Below are 20630 nucleotides of genomic sequence, written 5' to 3' on the forward strand. Positions count from 1 at the left end.
TTGCGGAGGTGACTTGCATTGCGAGGAGCACAGCTGGGAGAAGGAAGCGGGCCAAAGCCGGAGAGAGAACCTCTTGTTCGCGGCCGGAGGAAGTTTGGCCTCGGCTGATTCCGTAAAGGAGGAAGAGGCCCGGGAGCGGCTGCGGCGATGGATGTTACCCAGCCTAAGCAGGAGCATCTCTTGGCCCTGAAAGGTACTCGCTCTCGCTTCCTCCGCTCCTTCGGATTTGGCCTGCTGCTGAGCGGCTGAAAAGCAAACCCTACAAGGGACGAGGAGCAGAGAATCCAGCCCCGCTTCCTTTTTGTGGCGGCTCCCTTGGCCGCTGTTTTTAGGAGACCAAAGCGGGTGGGTCTTAGGCAATTAAAACCTGGGAGGGATCGGCAGGTGAGAGCGGTTGGTGGCCCAAAGCTAATTTGCAGGAGAAGTCGGGTATCCTTTTCAAAAGGTCGGTTCCTTATTCCACCTGCCAAGGTACGTTGTTGAATAAAGAGCTCGGAAAGTGACCCAGATCCAGCCTCATTGGTTCAAGCCAGAGTGTGCACTCAGGAGGGGGAATCTACCAATGTTTTCAGATTTCTTTTAAAAGAGAAGGACATCATCGCTTCCCTAGGAAATGGTCAGTGGTGTAGGGTGTTTTTGTGTGTGTGCAGTTTTGTATAAGCAAGAACTGCATTTCAAAATCCATTGAGAAATCTTCAGTTGGTAGGCCTTCCTTCCACTTGCCCAGCTGTGAATCAAGAGGGACAACGTTGGTGCGGAACAAGCTTTCAGAGATGGGTGGTGTGTAAACATTTCTAAAGCAGGTGGGGCTGCAATATTATACAGCTGCTCCGGGAGTGAGCTTTGAAAAAGGGGGTGCCTGTTATGTTATCGTCAGCTCCCAGAAAATGGAACATTTTCTTGAACTAAAAATAAAATAAAAAATCTGTCAAGCCTTAGATACAATCAGCTGCTAAAGAGGAAATCCCTTAATCCTTCCAATATATATCCTTTCTTTGTAAAACAACACAAGCTATTTAGGAAAAAAACCAAACCCATTTCTGCAACCTCAGATGGAAGAACAAGATTAATGGAACTAGTTCTCACCTCCTTCCTTGAAGTCTCAGTTGTGTGAGTTTATCACATGAAAAGAGTCCGCTGAGAAAAAATGGCCACTAAGAGTACTGGAAAAGCTGTGAAAGATGTGTGGAGAGTGCATTGATTGGGACCAGTACCTAAGCAATTGTTGAAATTAGAACCCTTCCTATCTCCTGTCCCAGTATCCCTTCAAGTTCTTACAAATAGTGAGTTGTTGAAAAAGGCAACTCTTTTGAAATAATTTCCTTATGGGGAAGTGGAGTGTATGAACATCACAAAGCACAATCCCAATACACTTCTGTAGGCAGAAATGCTTTAATGACATTTCAGGGCAATATATATTTCTGTAGTTGCCAGCAAGGAATACTAAATAGAGGAAGTACATATACAATGTGGAGCTCTAAAGAATTGCAGAGCAAGCTAGAAAAAAGGGGGACCTTCAAAGTAAGGACCCAAAGATGCAGATTTGTGGAAGAATTGTTGTCATTGGAGCATCCTTCCAGGGATCTCTTTTAAAACATTTTTTTGCCTTCCTGCTTCTAAGGCTAAGAGAACTTTCCTCTGTGACAACACAAATAGCATAGACAGTACTTGGAACACTACCCAGTCTAAAATTGTGACCCCATGTGCATGCATACACTTCAGATGTTACCATGAACATGAATAATTTCAGTCCTCCCAGCTTCTCTTCCGCTTTTTTCAATTATTATCCTACTATAGTAACATTCCAACTCTGCTATCCTTCCTTCTTCTTAGGAGTCATAAGCAACAGCTACTACTGCTGCATGAAAGCTTCCTGCCTGTGACAAACAGTATGTGAAGAAATTGTCATCAGGGCCACAGTGTGGAAGTAAAAGGGTTAACCCTCCACGTACTGCAGCTCCTGTTCCTGATTCTCCCCCTGCTATTTCTTTGTTTAGCAATAAAAATAAACAATCTGAAAAAGCAAACCAGTACAACAATAAATCTGATTTATATCACAACACCATGAGGATGAGAAAACATATCCAGTCCAGCAAAATGCTTGCTCAGATAGGGATGTCTACACGATGCATAAAACCGATCAGCGTTGGCATCAGCTGAGTCTGTGAGGGGAGGGCATTCCACAATTGGGAAGCTGCTTTAGAGTTGAAATGAAACAGTTATGCAATGCCGTGATATATGTTTAAGGCAACATGTTTGTTTGGCACTCACAGAAGTTCAGAAATTTGGTGCTGTATCACAGTTCCCTTACAGAAGGGCCATCTCACTTGTTTAATTTCTGTATTGGAGAAACTTATCTAGCATTCTGGTTTGAATTAGCAGTTGCAGCAAACCCAGATGTCTGACAGAAACAAAAAAACTATAAGTCCAAGGGGGTGCTGTTGTGTTTTGGTTTTCCAACTGCATACGTTTGCAGCCTGTTACACTTGCTACAGCATTTTCTAGCAATAACTGCGTCAACATGATGGTGAATTTTAGTGGGAAAACTGCTAGCGTGTCTTATTACTTGCAATACTTCTGCTCTAGGTCCTGTTTTCTTCTGAACTGCACAGCACATGGCATGAAAAGATTCTTTTAAGTGATTATATCATTAGTGATGAAGCTGCTGTCCAAGAAACATTTAAAATAAGAACATGTGGATTCCTGTTGTACAAGCATGGAGGTGATTCTGCACTATCGAGCATGGCAAAGGGACCCTGCAGCATTGCAAAGAATCGCAGAAGAGGCACTGAAAGAATTTCCTGTTAGGAAGCTCCCAAGTTTCATACCCTGGTTTCCAAATGACTTGCGTCAACTTCCCCTTAAACCTAAAAGAATCGCTCCAGTTATTTCTGGTGAAGAAGTAGAGCAAATGAAACAACACATTGCAGCCATAGAAACGGCTTGCAGCTCCCCATCTTATGACTGTACAGCAGGGCTTAAGGAATTTCATCCTGATGTAAAAGCTGGGAAGTGTTTGCAAGCTGAGCATGAAAGAAACAATTTTAGCAATTTGGAAAAGCAAACAGCAAGCAGCAATCAGAAGCTGAGAAGGTCTTGGAGTGTGTCTCTCCCCAACGCCAAGCTCAAAGACAAGATTCTTCCTTTATCTAGAGAACTGCAGAGCACTTTAGACAAATTAAAGCTCCATGCATTCTATAGAGCCCAGTGGATAATTGAACCATCTACATTTGGTAGTCAAACATTGGAGGACATTTGGGTAAAGCTCAACAAGATGATCAAACACAATGAACTGCCGTCTTGTAATGCTACGATCCAGAGATGTGAAGGGCAGATTTCAGTTTTTTGTGACATACTGTACTGTGAATATGTTGCCAACAACCTTAGAGAAAAATTAAACCTTTTGGGGAAAATAAATTTGTTTGTTCACAAATATGGAATCATACATAGTCTGTAGCTTTATAACAAGGCTTTCTGTAAAATGTTATATTTTAAATACACTTTGTTGCCTTACAATGTTTTTGAAAAAAATCTGTGGGGGGGCAGAAGGGGAGTAATTAGCTTATCCTGGACATTTTCCGTTTTATTTAAATTAGAAGCCCTCCTTGTAGATTTCTTTGCTCACGTAAAAAGAACTCTGCTTCTGAGCTATAGTAAGTCATGTTCTCTATATATGTACCCTTTGATTAGAGGATTGACTTTTTTCAGAGTATAGATTCATTGAAAATTAGAGGAAAAGGCAGGACATCTCAAGCAAACTGATCTCTACAAGACTGGATTATGCTTTGTTTTAAGTTGTCAAAAAGTCTGTGACTACTTAAGAAGATGTCCCTTGTAAAATGAATGCCCCTTGTAAGCCTGATGCAATGAATTAAATGACCTTCCACATTTGTTTGGAATGATTTGTCTAAAATTAATGAACAATAAAAAGAAAGGCTGCTGTGTTGGAGTAATAATTTCTAAACTTCAATTTTATGAAGTCCATCATGCTTATATATTTGTTTCCCTTTTTGTGTGTTTGGCCTACATTTTTGCTTCCTATAGATTGTAGTCACATCAGCAGTGGGCAGAATGTTGTCCTACTGGCCATTATGTTCTGTACCGAGGCAAGACTTCTTTGTGTTCTTAGCCCTTAGAAAATGTATGCCATCTAAACATGGTCATTTGTAAGCAAATTCTATTGCAATCACATACCCTTCAACATTTCTTCGATGAAAATAGGAATGTCCTATTCTTTCTTCTTCTTCTTTTTATACCTCAGCATCTGACTGGGTTGCCCCAGCAACTGTGGGCTGCTTCCAACGTATATAAAAACACAATAAAACTTTAAGCATTAAAAATCTTCAGGGGTTGGATAACTCCATACCCTCCAATGTTTCTCTGATGAAAGTTGGGACATACTAAGGAAAAGCAGGACATTTTGGGATCAAATCAGAAATTGGAACAGCTTCTGTAAATCCAGGACTGTCCCTGGAAAATAGGGACACTTGGAGGGTCTACAGTCAATAGTTTGCAGAGCCGGGTCCAGCCTTAATATCTACATTTGAATGAATGGGGAAAGCATTGGTTGACTGGAAACCTCCCCCCCCCCCGTCTGCCTTAGGGGGAGTCAACTATCCTTTGGACCAAACAACTGCTTACAAATGGTACTCTCAACATGGTTGGATAAGGATCATTGCGGTTATGAGTATTGTGTTTTGTTAAAATGATTTTTGCAGTTATCCATGATTATCCTAAAACATTTTTTTTTTAATATTATTGGTGGGATTTTTTTAAAAAAATGGATATGCATGCTTTTTGTCTTTGCTCAAGTATCAGTGTGAATGAACACTTCCTGCATTTCTAGTTGTTTTCACATTAAGCCCAATTTCATCTCCTTTTCTTGTGCGCAGTACAGACAAACAAAATACATAAAACTTGGGCAGAATTCCAGGGACAAGGTACTATCCAAACAGGTCTTATGGTTCTTATTTTGAAGTTAAATATGTTGAGCTTCTAGTGAAGTCCTGGTGATGAAGTGTGTGATTAATGTGGAATTTGTTTTCTAAATTCACAGTAATGAGGTTGACCAAACCTACTTTGTTCACCAATATTCCTGTGACCTGTGAAGAGAGAGACTTGCCAGGTAAATTTTTTTATGGTGTTAAATAATACTCAAACTCTGGTAGATCTGCATATAGAGGCACATTGTTGTTAGATTTGTTGTTAAGCCAGCACGTACCTGAAAATACTGTACTTGAATGTGTGGAGTGTTCCTGAACAACACCAGTGTCAAATATTGTAGTTAAGTTAAAGCTCAGGGATTATGACCAGTAGTTTGCCTATGTGTGAACCAGCGCAATTGTGATACTTGATGAAACCTGGGTTCTATAGGAAACTTTTCTGCTAACAATGTGCAGGTTATTGCATGTTTCTCTCCATTGGCAGAGGCCTGTAGGAACACACTTATGCACCATCCCAAGTCCCCAGTCATCAGCATTGTGGGAGTGTGGGTGTGTTAGTACAGTCCTAGCAAGCTAAAAACTCAGCAATGTGGAATGATTGAAGTTCGCCACTATGCGGAGCACATGGACATTTCAGATCCCTTCTTTTTCAAACCAGAGTACAGAAACTTAAAATTTCTTTTCCTTTTTTTGTCATTGTTTCATTTATTGCCATGTATGCCCACGTGGAATGCTTTCCCTGCAACACCCCATAGAACTGAGAGACAAATACATGAAATCATAGCCTTTCAAAACAACAATAAAAATCAGAAGATCTCAGCTAGCAGGTCTTGCAAGAATTCATGAGAACTGGAGCCAACGTTTGCCAAGAAGTTTCTGGGTTGCTTTTCCTTTCAAAGATAGCAGATAAATTACTGTTGAAGGTTTTTTTGGTCTTTTTTTAAAAAAAAATAAAGTTCACAGAACTATAAAATGTCTGTTTAAACCACTGTTTATACATATTACAAAACTGCTTAGACTTGTTTGTTTAGAACTCTGCCATTTAGTATGGCAAAAAGATTAAATGTCCTTTCCTTCTAACAGGAATGCCACTTCACATGTATTTTCAATCGTATGTTCAATTGAAAATATATTAAAATAAGTTAAAAGCCAGTGGCTAATCAATTAAAATATTTAATTAGTTTATATAGAAATATCAATATAGTTGACCTGACATATAATTTTATATTACTGCAGGAGATCTGTTTAACCAGTTAATGAAAGATGATCCTTCCACAGTAAAAGGAGCAGAAACATTAATGCTTGGGGAAATGTTGACTTTGCCTCAGAATTTTGGGTAAGAATTGTATATAGATGTGTAGATTGGTTGAGATGATTGTTTTATGATCTTTAGTCCTGTGCAGAACTGTCCTAATATTGTAAATACCAGCAGTTTCAGTTGTACTTGCTTCCAACTTAGAATGCTCTTAGGCAGGGCTAGGCAACCTAAGGTCCGTGGGCTGGATGCGACCCAATCGCCTTCTCAATCCGGCCCGCGGATGGTCTGGGAATCAGTGTGTTTTTACATGAGTAGAATGTGTGCTTTTATTTAAAATGCATCTCTGGGTTATTTGTGGGGCATAGGAATTTGTTCATTCCCACCCCCCCCCAATATAACCCGGCCCACCACATGGTCTGAGGGATGGTGGACCAGCCCACAGCTGAAATAGGCTTAGGCCACAGTCCTAAGAGCAGGGGTCAGCAACCTATCTTCCTTGTTCTTCCTATGGATAAAGTCTATTATTATTCTTAATTTCCTCCTGCCACAAACTGTTTCCAAGGGCCTCTTGCGTTACAGGGTTAGGAAGCCATCTATTATGGTTTCTAACTTTGAATCAGTGGTACCTCTGAGTAAGCAGTCATTGGATGAAGCAGGAAGAGATCTTTACTATTAAACAGAATTGGTGAGTTAAAAGTAAAGCTAGCAACTACCAGACCCTGATTTTGAATATAAGAACAGCCCTTCTGCTTTTGACTAAAGCTATTTAGTCCACCATCCCCTTTCCCACAGTGACCGATCAGATAGCTATGGGAAGCCTGCAAGCAGAATGTAGGGACAATACTTCTTTCCCACTCTTGATTCCCCAGACAGTGGCATTGCCTATGAACCTGGAGGTGTCATATAGCCATCATGTTAGCCTTATCTTCCACGCATGAATCTGCCTAATTCCCTTTTAAAATCTACACAACATACTCATATACACATCCATGCTGTGTGCCTTAGTTAGCTCAGACTAGCTTACTTATTTTAATTTTGTTTGTTCTTGTCAACACTCTGCTGTGCTTAGGCACTATGTTAAGTACTGAAACCATAAGATTGTCTTCAGAGGTTTTGAGCCATGTGCATGCAATATCATCAATGCTAGAAGATGCAAAAACAGAACTATAAATATGGCTTTCTTGGTACAATTGTTAAAAGTGGGCAATAATAGATTTTAGAGATGTATTCAAAGCAATGGTTTTAACAGTTCTCTTTTCTCCTCCCTTCTTGAACAGAAATATATTCTTAGGAGAGACATTTTCCAGCTACATCAGTGTACATAATGACAGTCACCAAGTGGTAAAAGATATTTTGGTAAAGGTATGTTTGATCTTATCAAGTAGTTTTAAGTCTGTTTTTAAGGTAATTAATCAGTTAACATTTTTCTAGTTGAAGGAAACTTTGAACAAAAACAACGGGGGTGTATCTAAAGGTAACAGGGTAAATTGTAAAAGGCATATTCTTTTTGCTTGCTATATATTTTTGAGGCAGTCTGAAAGTAGGTTTGTTCTGCACTTTTCTTACCCTCTCCAAGTATATTCCAATAGAAAGTTCTACTGTACAACCACAATCGTGCAAGAGAACATGATGAGTACATGTTAAGCTTTCGGGATGCTCAGGCATCACATCTTCTCAGTGGACTGTGTCCAGATTTTTAATGAATGCCTTGGGGAGGATGGAATGTAAAACCAGTTAAAGCAATGAAAAGCTATTTTCAATAATAAAATTCAACCTCTCTTTTATTGAAGAGTTTTTTGTTTTTAATTCCAAGGCTGATCTACAGACAAGTTCGCAGCGTTTAAACCTTTCAGCCTCTAGTGCTGCAGTGGCAGAACTCAAACAAGACTGTTGTATCGATGATGTAATACACCATGAAGTAAAGGAAATAGGAACGCACATGTAAGACACATTATACCCCCCCCCCCAATTCATAGGGTTGTATCTAAAGGCAGCTTGCCAAAGCCAGGACACCTGCCTATTGCCAATCCCTCCTTCCCAATGTGTCTCCCACACTCCAAAAAAGCCTTTCGAAAGATATGGGGAACTCCTGGAACAGTATAGCATATGGCACAGAGAGCTGCAGTTGGTCCTGTGGGGAATGGTGCCTTGCATTAACAGAAATGTTTCTGGTAGTCTAAAACCATCTGTAAACTTAATTTAGTTTTTCCCATTCTGTAAAAAAATAATAATTACCAAATGTGTTCAGAAATCTGAAGGAGATGAATTGCAAATTTGCATCATTTGCTCCATTTCCCCATTCACCTCCCAACCTGGAAACATAAGCAAGACTGAAAAGTAGTTAAACCCCACTGAATCATTTGTCTCTTTCAGCTTAGTGTGTGCGGTAAGCTACACCACACAGACAGGTGAGAAGATGTACTTCAGAAAGTTCTTCAAATTTCAGGTATTAAGCTGACATAGCTGGCAGTGTTGACTGTGATTGAAGATATCTAGCCCTTGTGTATCTCTCTGTCTCTTCTATGCTGCCCGTGCTTGCAACTTTCCCCAGAATTTATCTGGGGCAAATTTGGTGGTGGTGGTGGTGCAGTTGTTGTTAAGGTTTCTTTTAATGTTGGGTTTGTCAGTACAAGTTCGCATCAGCGTCAAAGTGAAGTGCAAGAGAGGCTAGTACCGTAATGTCAATCAGAAGTCCCCCCAGCAGCACCTTCTAGGTCCATCCCTCTAGAAATGACCAGAGCTATCGTAGCACCATGTTTTCCAAGTTGAACCCCAGAAGGTCAATAGAATCAGTAGCCACTGAGAGGTCCAAGAGTACCAGCAGGGCTATTCTCTGTCAGTCCACTCCTTAGCATAGGTCATCTACCAAGTTGTCTGTAAGCCAAGTCAGAGACAGAATGGAATTAATCCAGAATGAATGAATGGATGATGGTAGGTAGGTAGATATGGGTAAAGCTGCAGAAACCAGGGGTGCCAGTACCTCACAGAGTTTAGAAGTGGAGAACCTTATCTGGGTCCTGTCCTGGTAACTTTAAAAATAACCAAGTGAAGAGTTTTCATTTGGAAGTTTGGTTTTTAGGGTAGAAACTCCAGAACAGCGTTACAGAAAACACCTTCTGAGGAGTGAGGTGTCTGTACATAGAGGAATCAGGTATCATAAGGATATGGGGTTCCTGTGCCTTTTAACAGCTACATAATGGGCAAAAAATGAAGGCATGAAATCTTCCTTGCATGAAATTGCAGAGATGAAGGTAGTGGCATCTGCCGAATTTCTGCCTGGTATAGGGTATAGTTGCCCAATCATAAAGTTGTGAAGATATGGCAGGTAGCAAACGTAGAGTTAAATAGGAGCTGCTCCACAGGTGACCCTTGTTGAAAACATAGCTAAATTTCAGTATGGTTCCAGAGGTGAAGGTACAGAGCGCTACTGCTTGCTTCTGAAACTGCAGGTGCTCCTCTCGTCTCTTGCTCTCTTGTTTCCGGGAGGAGCAGGGAAGGAGCAAAGCACCTCTGTTTTTAGTAACATGCACAAGTATTTCCATATACTTCACTATGATTTAAAGGTGAAACTCTTGCATTAAAGTGGCATGCAAACAAATTACTTAATAAGAATAATTTAAGTCTATTTGCAGTCTGTCTTGATTTCAGGGTCAGAATCGCTGATATGCAAATGAAAAGATTTTATTTATTTGTCGCGTATATAACACCTGATAATTGATATGCTTTGTTCCTTTAATTAGAAAGCTTAGCCAGCAATTGATAGTGTAATTGCTTGCAGCTTATTTGCCACTGGCTGACTTCCTTCCAACAGCAGAAGCTGGGAAAAAGCAGCATTTCTTAATTAAAGCTCGTGGAAATTAAAACTGCTAATTTTGAAATGCATCATTATATTAAAGAGTATGATGGTGACCTATATGACACTCTGGTATAAAAATAACTTTTGTGGGAGAGGTTTTTTGCCACGCTACTGTAAAATCCTTTTACCTGATCAAAATGTGGAAGCGTCTGTAGACATAGGAAAGAAAAAGTGGGATGAGTAAGCTGGGTTCTTCCACTGAAGTAAATTTTGGGGTTTGCTTATATGGACGCAAGTGGAACACTTCAAGTTAACAACTTTACTTTTGAAATACTCAGGAGCAGGTAGTACTTAGTGTTGATGAAGGAGTTTGATAAATCTCCCTTTAGTATTTATTCTTTTTTCAAACAGGTCCTCAAACCGCTAGATGTGAAAACAAAGTTCTACAATGCTGAGGTAAATCCAGAATATTGTATTTAGTGCTTGGTGTCCAAAATTCTGAACAGGCTCTTAGTGAAAACTTGTTATATTGCGAATTAAAATGGTGGTTCTTTTTCAGGATTATAGATCTAGATCTCCCATTTGAGATATAATAGGCCCATTTCATTATCTGTTCTGTTTAACCCAGACAAATAAACAGAACTTTATTAACTGGCAAAGCATTTTTTAATTATTCCTTTCTACATAATATTAATCTTTTCTCTTTTAGAATTGACAGGTGTTGGCAGTTTGAACTTACACACTTTTTATTAGCTGGAATAGCCACAAAATAGAAAAAGACAAAAATCTGGGGAGATAAACTTAGGAAAATAGAGCTGAAAGGATTGTTTGAAAACTAGGTGAAGGAGTGAATTTGTTTAACTGTACTTACGGTATTTTTTATTTTATTTTTTTAAAAAAACCAAGTTGTATGTTAAAAGCTACCAAGAAACTACACAATACCCCAAAGGGCATGCTAACAGTGGAACAGAGTCCATCAGAAAGTGGTGGACTCTCCTTCCTTGGGAGGTTTTTAAGCAGAGCTTGGATGGCCCTCTGTCAGGGATGCTTTAGTTGAGATTCCTGCATTGCAGGGAGTTGAACTGGGTAACCCTCGGTTTCCCTTCTAAGTCTACAGTTCTATGATTCTGGCATTAAATTTCTGTATGCCAGCTGTAGAAAATGGCTGCCTAGCTATTACAGCTTTGGAAAAATATAATGATCTTGCCCTCTTTCCTGGCCGAGGGTGAGGAATACAGGTGAGTAAAAATCTACACCTTGCTCTCCTTCTCACTTTAATCTCTCCATTTGTCATTGCCATCACCATTTGGGGAAAATGTGGCTGCATATTTAGTTATAATCCATTTTAAAAACATTTGTTTCGTTATCAACTGGATAAACTTGTGGTTCAGATTTAGTCAAAAAGGCAGCTACCTTACTTAACATTATTGATGTTAAGTAAACTAATACTAGGTGATATGCCAGAGTAGAATTACTTATCAGGTCTGTGTGACAGTAATGCAGTGGGTGCGGATTTCCCCGTCACTGCATCTCCATCCTGAGATAGGTGCAACTTGATGAATTATAGAAAGACCTTTGGGTCTTAAAGGCACAGTGCCTCTGACAGAGATGCTCTGCAAGTGCACTTGTGCCAGTGATGGGATTGGTAATTCCCTGAGTTGCTGGCCAAACAATATTTAAAGATACCTAGCATAAAGGCGTTGGGGGAATTGATAAATGCAAAGGTTGTTATGGTACCGAATTAAGCTTTTGAAGACAGGCAATTCATTGGGAGGTGCATTTTAGCACTTGTCCTTTTCCAATGGTGCTTTCAATTTTCTTGCAGCTTGTTAATTACAGTGGGAGGTTTTGTTATAGGACGATGTATAAATACATGCAGTTAATATGCAGACTGGCTCAATTTAAAACCCGAGAGTCATCAGTAAACAGGTTTCCCTCCCGTATTTAAGACTTTGTGCATTAAGAGACTATTTGTAAGATTAACGGGTCCTCAGTTTTTCCCCCATATGGAAGTATTCAGCCAAGTAATGGACTTCTTCTGTGAGCATGTACTGGTTTACCATTGTGTTCATTGTGCACTCCCTGTGTTTGCCATTTCACATAATTTATTTCTTCATTATACCATATGCCGACATGGTCTTATTTAGAAATAAGATTTCTTAGTAGTGAGCCTTTTATTTTTATTGCCAGTTTACATTTCTCTCTTACTAATGCTGTCTTGTTTAGAAAGTACCAAAAAAAATGCAGAAAGATGCATTTTATTTGAAACTTAGTTGTCCTCCTTTTTTTCTTTAACATTTAACCCTAATTTCTCTAATGTTTTCTTTTTTATTTTCCCATTAGAGTGACCTCAGTTCTGTGGTAATTTTATTTATTATTTATAAATATGTATGCTTGTCTTCTGTTTGTCTTTCTGCCTGTTACTAACATTATTTGGAAAACATAATGGAAAAGCAATGTTTGTACACACAGATATTGGCTTGTTTCCCCTTTCCCCCCATACTAGCTCTCTCCTTGCATCCATTGTTTAACAGTATTTGGCAGTTCAGACTTCTGTACTGAATAAATATTTCAGTAAACTACTGTGACTAGGAAATTGTTGACCACAGAGCAACAATGATATTCCTAGAGGCATACTGTTGAGGCTACAAAAGGACATGGGCCGGGCTATTTTTGTTGCAATTTCTGTTGGGAGCACATGTTTCATTGGGCAAAAATTCAGTTTTCTGCAAATCTTATGAAACATTTATTTTTTTACATAAGAACAGCTCTGCTGGACCAGACCAAAGTTCAGCATTCTGTTCTCAGTGCCCAGCCAGATGCCTATGAAAAGCCCCCAAGTAGAGCATGAGTATACTAGTACTTTCCCAGTTGTGAACCTCAGCAACTCATATTCGGAGATCTGTTGTCTCTGACGCTGAAAGTGTGATTTGTCATGAGTGACTAGAGTGGGGTGTCATGGTCTGGAATAGTTCTGGGCCTGTCTGATGATTCACAAAGCCAGGATGAGTTATGCAAAAAGAAAATTAAAGTTGTATAAGAAATTGCATTAAATTGAAGGTATTGGGTTGGAGGCCAATCTATCCTTCTACATGCAGAAAGTATTTTCCATTCCCAGAAGGGCTTTTACAGTACAGGCTAGAATGTCATGTGAACAAGTGAAATGAAATTCAGTGGCTATAAAATCTCTTACACAAGCCTAGTATTAGATTTGTTCATCACTTCCACAGCTAAGGAAGTCTCAAGTTTACTTATAATTAAAGCAAAATAAAATACATAGCAAATGTATCCATTAAGGCAACACTGCATGCTAACCATGTACATCCACAATAGTCAATTGTAAGCAAGAATATCTTCTCTCCTCCATTGAGGTGCTAAAAGTCTACTAGATCAAATGCAAGCTTCCTTGAGGAGGGTGTTGCACAAGCTGGAGGCTACCATTGGAAAGACCTGTTATCTCATTGCTACCATCTTAGCCTCTCTTAAATGGGAGCACACAGAGAAGGACCTTGGGTTATCTTAAGAGTCCCAAGTAGGTTTATATGTGGAAAGACCATTCTTGAGTGTATGGCCCTCAAAAGCAATTTTAAAAAATCATTTAATTGACTAGCATAGCACTTCAGAAAATTCTGCTGGTGCCTATTTTCCTTCCAATGCGTTGTGCAAATTTCCTTACGTAATTTATATAGTTTTCACTATTTGAAATAATGGTCTTTACCTGGTAGTGTTTCTTGTGTTTGTTGGTGTAAAAGTACACAGAGCCTTGCATGTAGGCTTGTTTCATATTAAATCATGGCAACATTTATGTTATCTGCTGTTTTTGTGAAGACACTGGATGGGAGGAGAGAGACAAGATATTTCACATCTTTCTTTATATGTTTATTAAAACTCTTTTCAAATTTATGAATGCATGTGGCAGTGATTCTAACGGTGTAATTGCAGTTCAGATCTTAATGTGTGTGCTATAATAATCCAGGAAATTTGCTGTGAAGCGCTCTGATCGAATCATGCTATTGAGACTAATCATGAGAGTGAGACTAATCAACCCCTGCGTCATTGTAAGCTACCTTGCTTTTTCATTATGCTGCTTGGTTTTGTTTTCTTCCCTCAACTTGGCTCTTGCTAAATTTCTGGTGGTTGCTGTTTTAAAAGACACTGATGGGAAATTTGGAAAACACAAGATGTAAGCAATGGATTTATGGGATATTCTTTCAGAAGAGTAGAAAAATATTAAATCCCTAGTGCTAGAAAACATGATAGTACTTAAGGTTTTTTTTTAAAAAAATAAAAGCAAGATAACTGAATTTTATTTGTCATTGCTGTTTTGCTTGAATACATAATACTCCCCTCCCTCTAATCTGAGAAGACCAGAAGCTACTGCTTCTATTTTACAACATGCACTACCTTTTTATTATACAGTTAATAGGCCAAAATTAACCAAAAGTACAGATCTAATACAGTGTTAGGTGACATCAGTATAACATGATAACCCCAGAAAGACAATTTCTAGGACAATAAAGATAAAACCTTTATTCACCTGTTGCCTTTTGGTCTTCTCAGCCACTGACAGGAATTTTTATGCTGCCAAAGAGACTCCAGGAATTTTGTCTAATAGCTAATTTACCTAAATGTTTGCTGATCTCCCAGCAAAGAGCCTGAAAGGGAGTATTTCTGTTTTAGATTAACCACTGTTTAAGAATCAGACAATATTCTAAACTGTGGTTAATCTTACAGTTGTTTGAAATGAGCTAGCTTCACAAATTGTGGCTTGCTTTCACTAACTATAGTTAGAATCGACTACCATTTGTCCAGGTTTGCGAAAAACAGAAATGAAAGCTGCTGGAGAGGGAAGGAGTAGTATGTAAGCCTGAGGCTTTCTCCACCTTGTAAGACTAAGCTAATGTCTGACCCACCCATTGCCTTTTGATGGCCCTCTAAACAGCATGGAATGTGAGAGGTTTGCCACCACCAGTCAACATCCAGTTCCAACTCAACTTTTGATAAACAGTGCAAAATAGGTATGGGGCTATCCTATTTTCAGTTACAAAAACCAAGTATGCCCCTTTTTCTTGATGGGATTTTCCATTTTACACAGGGCCTCCACATGCCTGTAATCAGATATGATGTTGGAGCCTTTGATTGAGTGGCTCCCATCGTTCCTCCCCTGCAGGCATCCCTTTGATTGTCGTCAGCAGGTTTTGATTGCAGCTTTGAACTGCCAGATACGTCAGTCCTGCTTTGCAGGACTGAGATCTTGCAGATACATTTAAACAGATCACATTTGTACCATGTCCCCGGTTAAGGGATATGCAGTTGATAATTGCACCGAGTTCTTTAATTCTTGAGATGGGAAGGGCACTAGGTGTCTTAGAACCAGAAATAAGGTTGTTGATGTAGTAGAATATTAAGCTCTGTACCATTATGAAAGTTTATAGCAGAGACTAGAGCAGTTCTTAGGTCAATGTGAACAGTTTTTGTAGCATGCCTCTAAACCCCTGTAACAGTTCATACACTTAAAAAAACACCTATTAACAATATTTTCTTTGTATGCAGCCTGGTGCATCATTAATCTGGCATGGCATGTGTCTGTTGTGCATTGCACTCATTTTACATTTATAAAGTGTTATTTCTTTCCTTTTAAAAGAAAATCTGAATTGATGTGGACCGTTGGAGCTCAGCTTGCAAGTCCCGTTTAGGCCATATAGACACTACCTTAGAATAGGAAAATATGACAAAGTTTTCCCAAATCCATTGTTCAGCACTATTCCAGTTGACTAACATTTTTGCTTCTACTGCTCTCTGTTGGGATAAAGACTTTTCTTGCATTTAATGACTGTTACTTTTGATTTTCAGGCATGAACTAACTGCGTTTGTGGTTTAATGTTTTTCAAACACTTGAGATGCTGGAGCATTTTGTCAGTTGAGATTATTTTTTTATTTAGGCGTTTTCTCTGCTCTTTTAGACTGATGAAGTATTTCTGGAAGCTCAGATTCAGAATATCACAACCTCTCCAATGTTCATGGAGAAGGTGTCACTGGAACCTTCTATTATGTACAACGTAGCAGAATTAAATGCAGTCAACCAAGGTGAGGACAGGTAAGGGCCTTATTTGCTTCTTCAGACTGTACTGGCTACAGTCATGCATCATGGTGCTTGTATCTTCATGTACCAAAAACTGAAGCTATACGTGCGCTGATGAAACTGTTCTTGCAAATGGACGCTCTTTGCTGTGGTTCCTTGTATTATGGGCCCAGAGAACAGTCATACCTTGGTTCTTTAACGCCTTGTGACTCGAATGTCTTGGCTCTTGAACCCCGCAAACCCGGAAGCACCTTGGTTTTCAAATGTTTTCAGAAGTTGAACAGAGTTCCGGTACAGATTCTGTTCAAGAACCAAGGTACAACTGTATAATTTTGTGTCGTACTGCTTACTGTGGTATCTTGATGACCTTGCTACTTTTGCTTTTAATTTCAAACATTGGCATATACCTCAATTCATTTTCTATGAACTCTCTTAATTATCACCACCATTTGTATCAAGATTACTGTAGAATATAGTCCAGTGTACCATAGCAGAACAGGTGGTCTAGCCAGTTTGAGGCCTCCCCCATTCCTATATTCCTCCCTTCCAAACTTTCGCAAAAACATCTTGCTTGTCTTTTAATTTTTTTTCTCTGCTAAGCTTGATTTCCTTAAAACTTCTGGAGGAAGGCTACTTTCTTTCTTAACTGAAAATGCTTTCTTAACTGAAAAGGCAACCCAAAATTGAATCTGATAGCCAGTCCGGAATTCACTGGATTTTTGTCGAAAAGTCCAATTTTGAGGTACAAACCAAGGTAAACCTGCCCCTTCTCTTCCAGTGTGTCAACATTTGGTTCAAGAACCTATCTGCAACCCATGGATACTCGACAGTATCTTTACTGTCTTAAACCAAAGCAAGAGTTTGCAGAGAAAGCTGGCGTTATTAAAGGTGTGACAGTCATTGGAAAGCTGGATATAGTATGGAAGACAAACTTGGGCGAAAGGGGAAGGTTGCAAACCAGTCAGCTCCAACGAATGGTAAGTATTTTTCAGAAGATTCTCTTTAAAGACAGAAGGGAAATAGTGAAGAGCCTGTGCAGATACAGTTTACCTCTGAATATCAGGTGCTGGGAGGAAAAATTAGAAATTGTAAAAACAATATTGGAGTAAATAGACGTTGATGTGATCCATCGGGATTCTTCTCAAGTTCTCATTAATATTACAATTCATAAGACCAGAAATATATATACAGCACTTTTGCTGGAACATAGAACAGACTGTTTTCAGCGGTCCCCACCCCAAATACGGAATTTGATTCCAAGTGAGATCAGGTATATTTCCTCCCTTGCTAGCTGTAAACATGCCTTGTTTACATCAATTTTTTTCATCAGTGTCTTTGGGGCCAATGCTAATTACCGTATTTTTTGCTCTATAAGACACACCAGACCACAAGATGCACCTAGTTTTTGGAGGAGGAAAACAAGAAAAAAAAATTCTGAATCTCAGAAGCCAGAACAGCAAGAGGGATCGCTGCGCAGTGAAAGCAGCAATCCCTCTTGCTGTTCTGGCTTCTGGAATAGCTGCGCAGCCTGCATTCGCTCCATAAGACACACTCACATTTCCCCTTACTTTTTAGGAGAGAAAAAGTGAGTCTTATAGAGCAAAAAATGCGGTATTTGGGGAATGACCATAGCTCAGTGATAGAGCGTCTGCTTTGCATGCAGAAGGTTCTAGACATCACCAGGCACAGCTGTGAACATCCCACCTGAAATTTGCTTTTGGTCAGTGTTGACAATACTGCACTAGATTGACCAATGTCCTGACTCATTCCAAGGCAGCTCCCTCTTTCATGCTGCTCTTTGAGAACTAGATGGCTTATTTTGTTGTTACGCCGGCTTGTATGTTCCTGGGATGAGACTGCCATAACTTGTTTTACTACTGAATGTTATGGATTAATGTTTGTCTGTGGTGGTAAACTGCTTTGCCAAGTAACTTTGCCTAAAATGTGGTCTAAACCTGTTTAATATCAACATATGGTTAAATAGAACACTTCTTGAAAGCAGTGGCTTGTGCACTCATAAGGAGAAAAGGCTGTAGAGGTTTTACTCAAGAGTAGACCTATTGAAATTAATGCACCTAAATCATGTTCTTTAATCTCAGTGGGTAAAACTTACCGTATTTTTTACTCTATAAGACTCACTTTTTCCCTCCTCAAAAGTAAGGGGAAATGTGTGTGCGTCTTATGGAGCGAATGCAGGCTGCACAGCTATCCCAGAAGCCAGAACAGCAAGAGGGATTGCTGCTTTCGCTGCACAGCAATCCCTCTTGCTGTTCTGGCTTCTGAGATTCAGAATATTTTTTTCCCCCTTGTTTTCCTCCTCCAAAAACTAGGTGCGTCTTGTAGTCAGGTGCGTCTTATATAGCGAAAAATACAGTACTTAAATGCTATCCAGAATTGTACTGTAAATCTCAGTTTTTATGTTTGCTTTCTGAAGATGTTTGAGGTTGCTCCTGTTCATAAAAATCCAAATGAGGACTCCCAAGTACATCAGCATAAACACGAAATTTGTAATGTTACATAAACTCCTCCAGAATGTCATCCTATGATTCACTTGTGGTGCCTTTCAGATGTTGTTGTGAATTATAACTTCCATCAGTCCTAGCCACAATAGTCCATTGCTGAGGATGGTAGAAAGTGGAATCCATCGGAAGGGGACCACAATGGCCATTTCTACTCTAGTACTACTGCTTGTCTCGTCTCCCCACCCCCAGCCTCTCCCTCTCCCTCTCTCTCTCTCTCTCTCTCTTTTGGTGTGGGTGTACCTTGCTAAACTTTTAATGCTTTCTTAGGCTCCAGGTTATGGTGATGTCAGGGTTTCGTTGGAGACAATTCCGGACACTGTAAACCTGGAAGAACCGTTTGTTATTACATGTAAAATAACAAACTGCAGGTAATGAAATTACTTCCCCTCCTGCCATCTCTATTTTTTAAGAATTATAGTTTGAACTGCTTACCGTTTCCAGTCAAAGGGGGTAGGTTTTGTAGAGATAATTCACCCAATGTTTTAGATGTATTAAAATACTGCTTGCATTCAAGGTTTTCCTTACTGCAGGAATATATAATTACTTTTAAGGTGATGGAAATGGTTTGTTTTTTTAAATGAACATTCCTAGATATATATAATTCTGCCCCTCACTTGCTGAGATACAGTGGACAAAGCAGATTTTAGAATTCCAAAAATATTTGTGGTTTTTATTGAGGGAGAGGAGACAGAGGCAGTGACCTAGTTGGTCCTATGTGCTGAAAAAGATGTGTGTATTTGTATTATATAAGGACTTCATTTTTAAACCATTTTATTTTAAAAACCATTTATTTTTAATAATCAGAATAATAAAAATTTAAAAGAAATACATGTTTTAATTATCATGCTGGCTCCTGTTGGGCAATTACTAAGCCGCAGGTTTGTTGGAAGCATTAAATGATTTAACCAACGTATGCATCACCCTGTAACCTTTTCTTTCTAACCATAGAAAGAAGGCAGCAAAGAAAAAGAAAAACACATGAACTGGTGTGAACTGGCCCTTAGACAAATTGAGATCTATGTTAATTTGTTATTCTTTTCCATCCAGCAGTGAAAGAACCATGGATCTGGTTTTGGAAATGTGCAACACTAATTCCATTCACTGGTGTGGGGTGTCAGGAAGGCAGCTGGGCAAACTGCACCCCACTTCATCCCTACACTTGACACTTACGCTGCTTTCATCTGTGCAGGGACTACAGGTAAGATCTCCCGCTTGGGCATTGAAATCCGATACGGGGTTGGAGGGAGAAGATGTTGGACTTGTGTCTGTAGTGCAAAAGGCTGGGGTATGATTTCCTTTCCTCTGTCCACCTTCTCCACCCATGGTGGGAAACTGAAAAATCCAATCGCCCTGGAATATCTTTCCAAGAATGGTGGCATGGGGTCCTTATAACCTATATAAGGTGATACTGTTGAGTTATAGGGCTCTTATGACCAGTTCAGAAGCCTGTTAGGTTTCACATTGTCAATCTTTTTTTCTCCCCCTTTCATTTTAGACTGTCTCTGGCTTGAGATTAACAGACACCTTTCTGAAGAGAACGTACGAGTATGATGATATTGCACAAGTCTGTGTAGTTTCTTCCAAAATAAAAGAAAACTGAAAGTGAACCCTTTTCGTTTTAATATTTCCTATTTTGGTTTTTGGACCCAACCCTCTGGAAATTTACTACAACCATCTGCAATCCAAAAAAAGAATTTTTTTATTTAACTGCCCCTTTGGAATTCAATCTGGCATCTTTGGAATGTTTTTAAAAAACAGTTTATTTGTGAAGAGCCAACCATATGTATTTTAAACTATTTGGAAATAAAGCCCTTAGTCCAATTATGCAGCTGCCCTAATTATTACTTTTATAACTCATTTAATGATACTTGCAACATGGCATGTAGTATCTGGATAAATGACTCTTAATCTGTATTGAGGAAGGGTGCAAACTATTTCATGCACGCTGATGTTCATAGGAAAAGCAGTGGCTAATTCCCAATCTCGCACCCTACATTAAAACAGGATTCTCTACATCTAGAAATACAGC

At 39.3% G+C, this 20630-nt stretch overlaps 1 protein-coding gene across 4 annotated transcripts; it reads left to right on the top strand.

Annotated features, from left to right (window-relative positions):
- Positions 1 to 51: 51 nt before the first annotated feature.
- On the top strand, positions 52 to 20208 carry TRAPPC13 (trafficking protein particle complex subunit 13). Of its 4 annotated transcripts, none has more exons than XM_082242116.1 (13): positions 52 to 193; positions 5057 to 5125; positions 6180 to 6279; positions 7479 to 7563; positions 8015 to 8142; positions 8575 to 8647; positions 10409 to 10453; positions 12341 to 12358; positions 15961 to 16094; positions 16858 to 17056; positions 18869 to 18969; positions 19649 to 19799; positions 20097 to 20208. In XM_082242116.1, exons 1-13 carry the CDS (start codon positions 148 to 150, stop codon positions 20199 to 20201), a joined length of 1254 nt encoding a protein of 417 aa, XP_082098242.1. In that variant the 5' UTR covers positions 52 to 147; the 3' UTR covers positions 20202 to 20208. The 4 variants fall into 4 exon arrangements, with proteins under 4 accessions (XP_082098242.1, XP_082098243.1, XP_082098244.1 ...); XM_082242117.1 differs by having other exon boundaries at positions 19652 to 19799; XM_082242118.1 differs by lacking the exon at positions 12341 to 12358.
- The last annotated feature ends 422 nt before the right edge of the window (positions 20209 to 20630 follow it).

This window comes from Podarcis vaucheri, assembly GCF_965113315.1.
Source record: "Podarcis vaucheri genome assembly, chromosome: 11".
NCBI classification, from domain to species: domain Eukaryota; kingdom Metazoa; phylum Chordata; class Lepidosauria; order Squamata; family Lacertidae; genus Podarcis; species Podarcis vaucheri.

Bases quoted from the DNA above. Each gene is read 5' to 3' on its own strand.
- TRAPPC13 (XM_082242116.1), top strand. From the start codon at position 148: ATGGATGTTACCCAGCCTAAGCAGGAGCATCTCTTGGCCCTGAAAG. The intron at 6,280-7,478 runs GTAAGAATTGTA...CTTCTTGAACAG, and splicing joins ACTTTGCCTCAGAATTTTGG to AAATATATTCTTAGGAGAGA. The intron at 8,648-10,408 runs GTATTAAGCTGA...TTTTTCAAACAG, and splicing joins GAAAGTTCTTCAAATTTCAG to GTCCTCAAACCGCTAGATGT.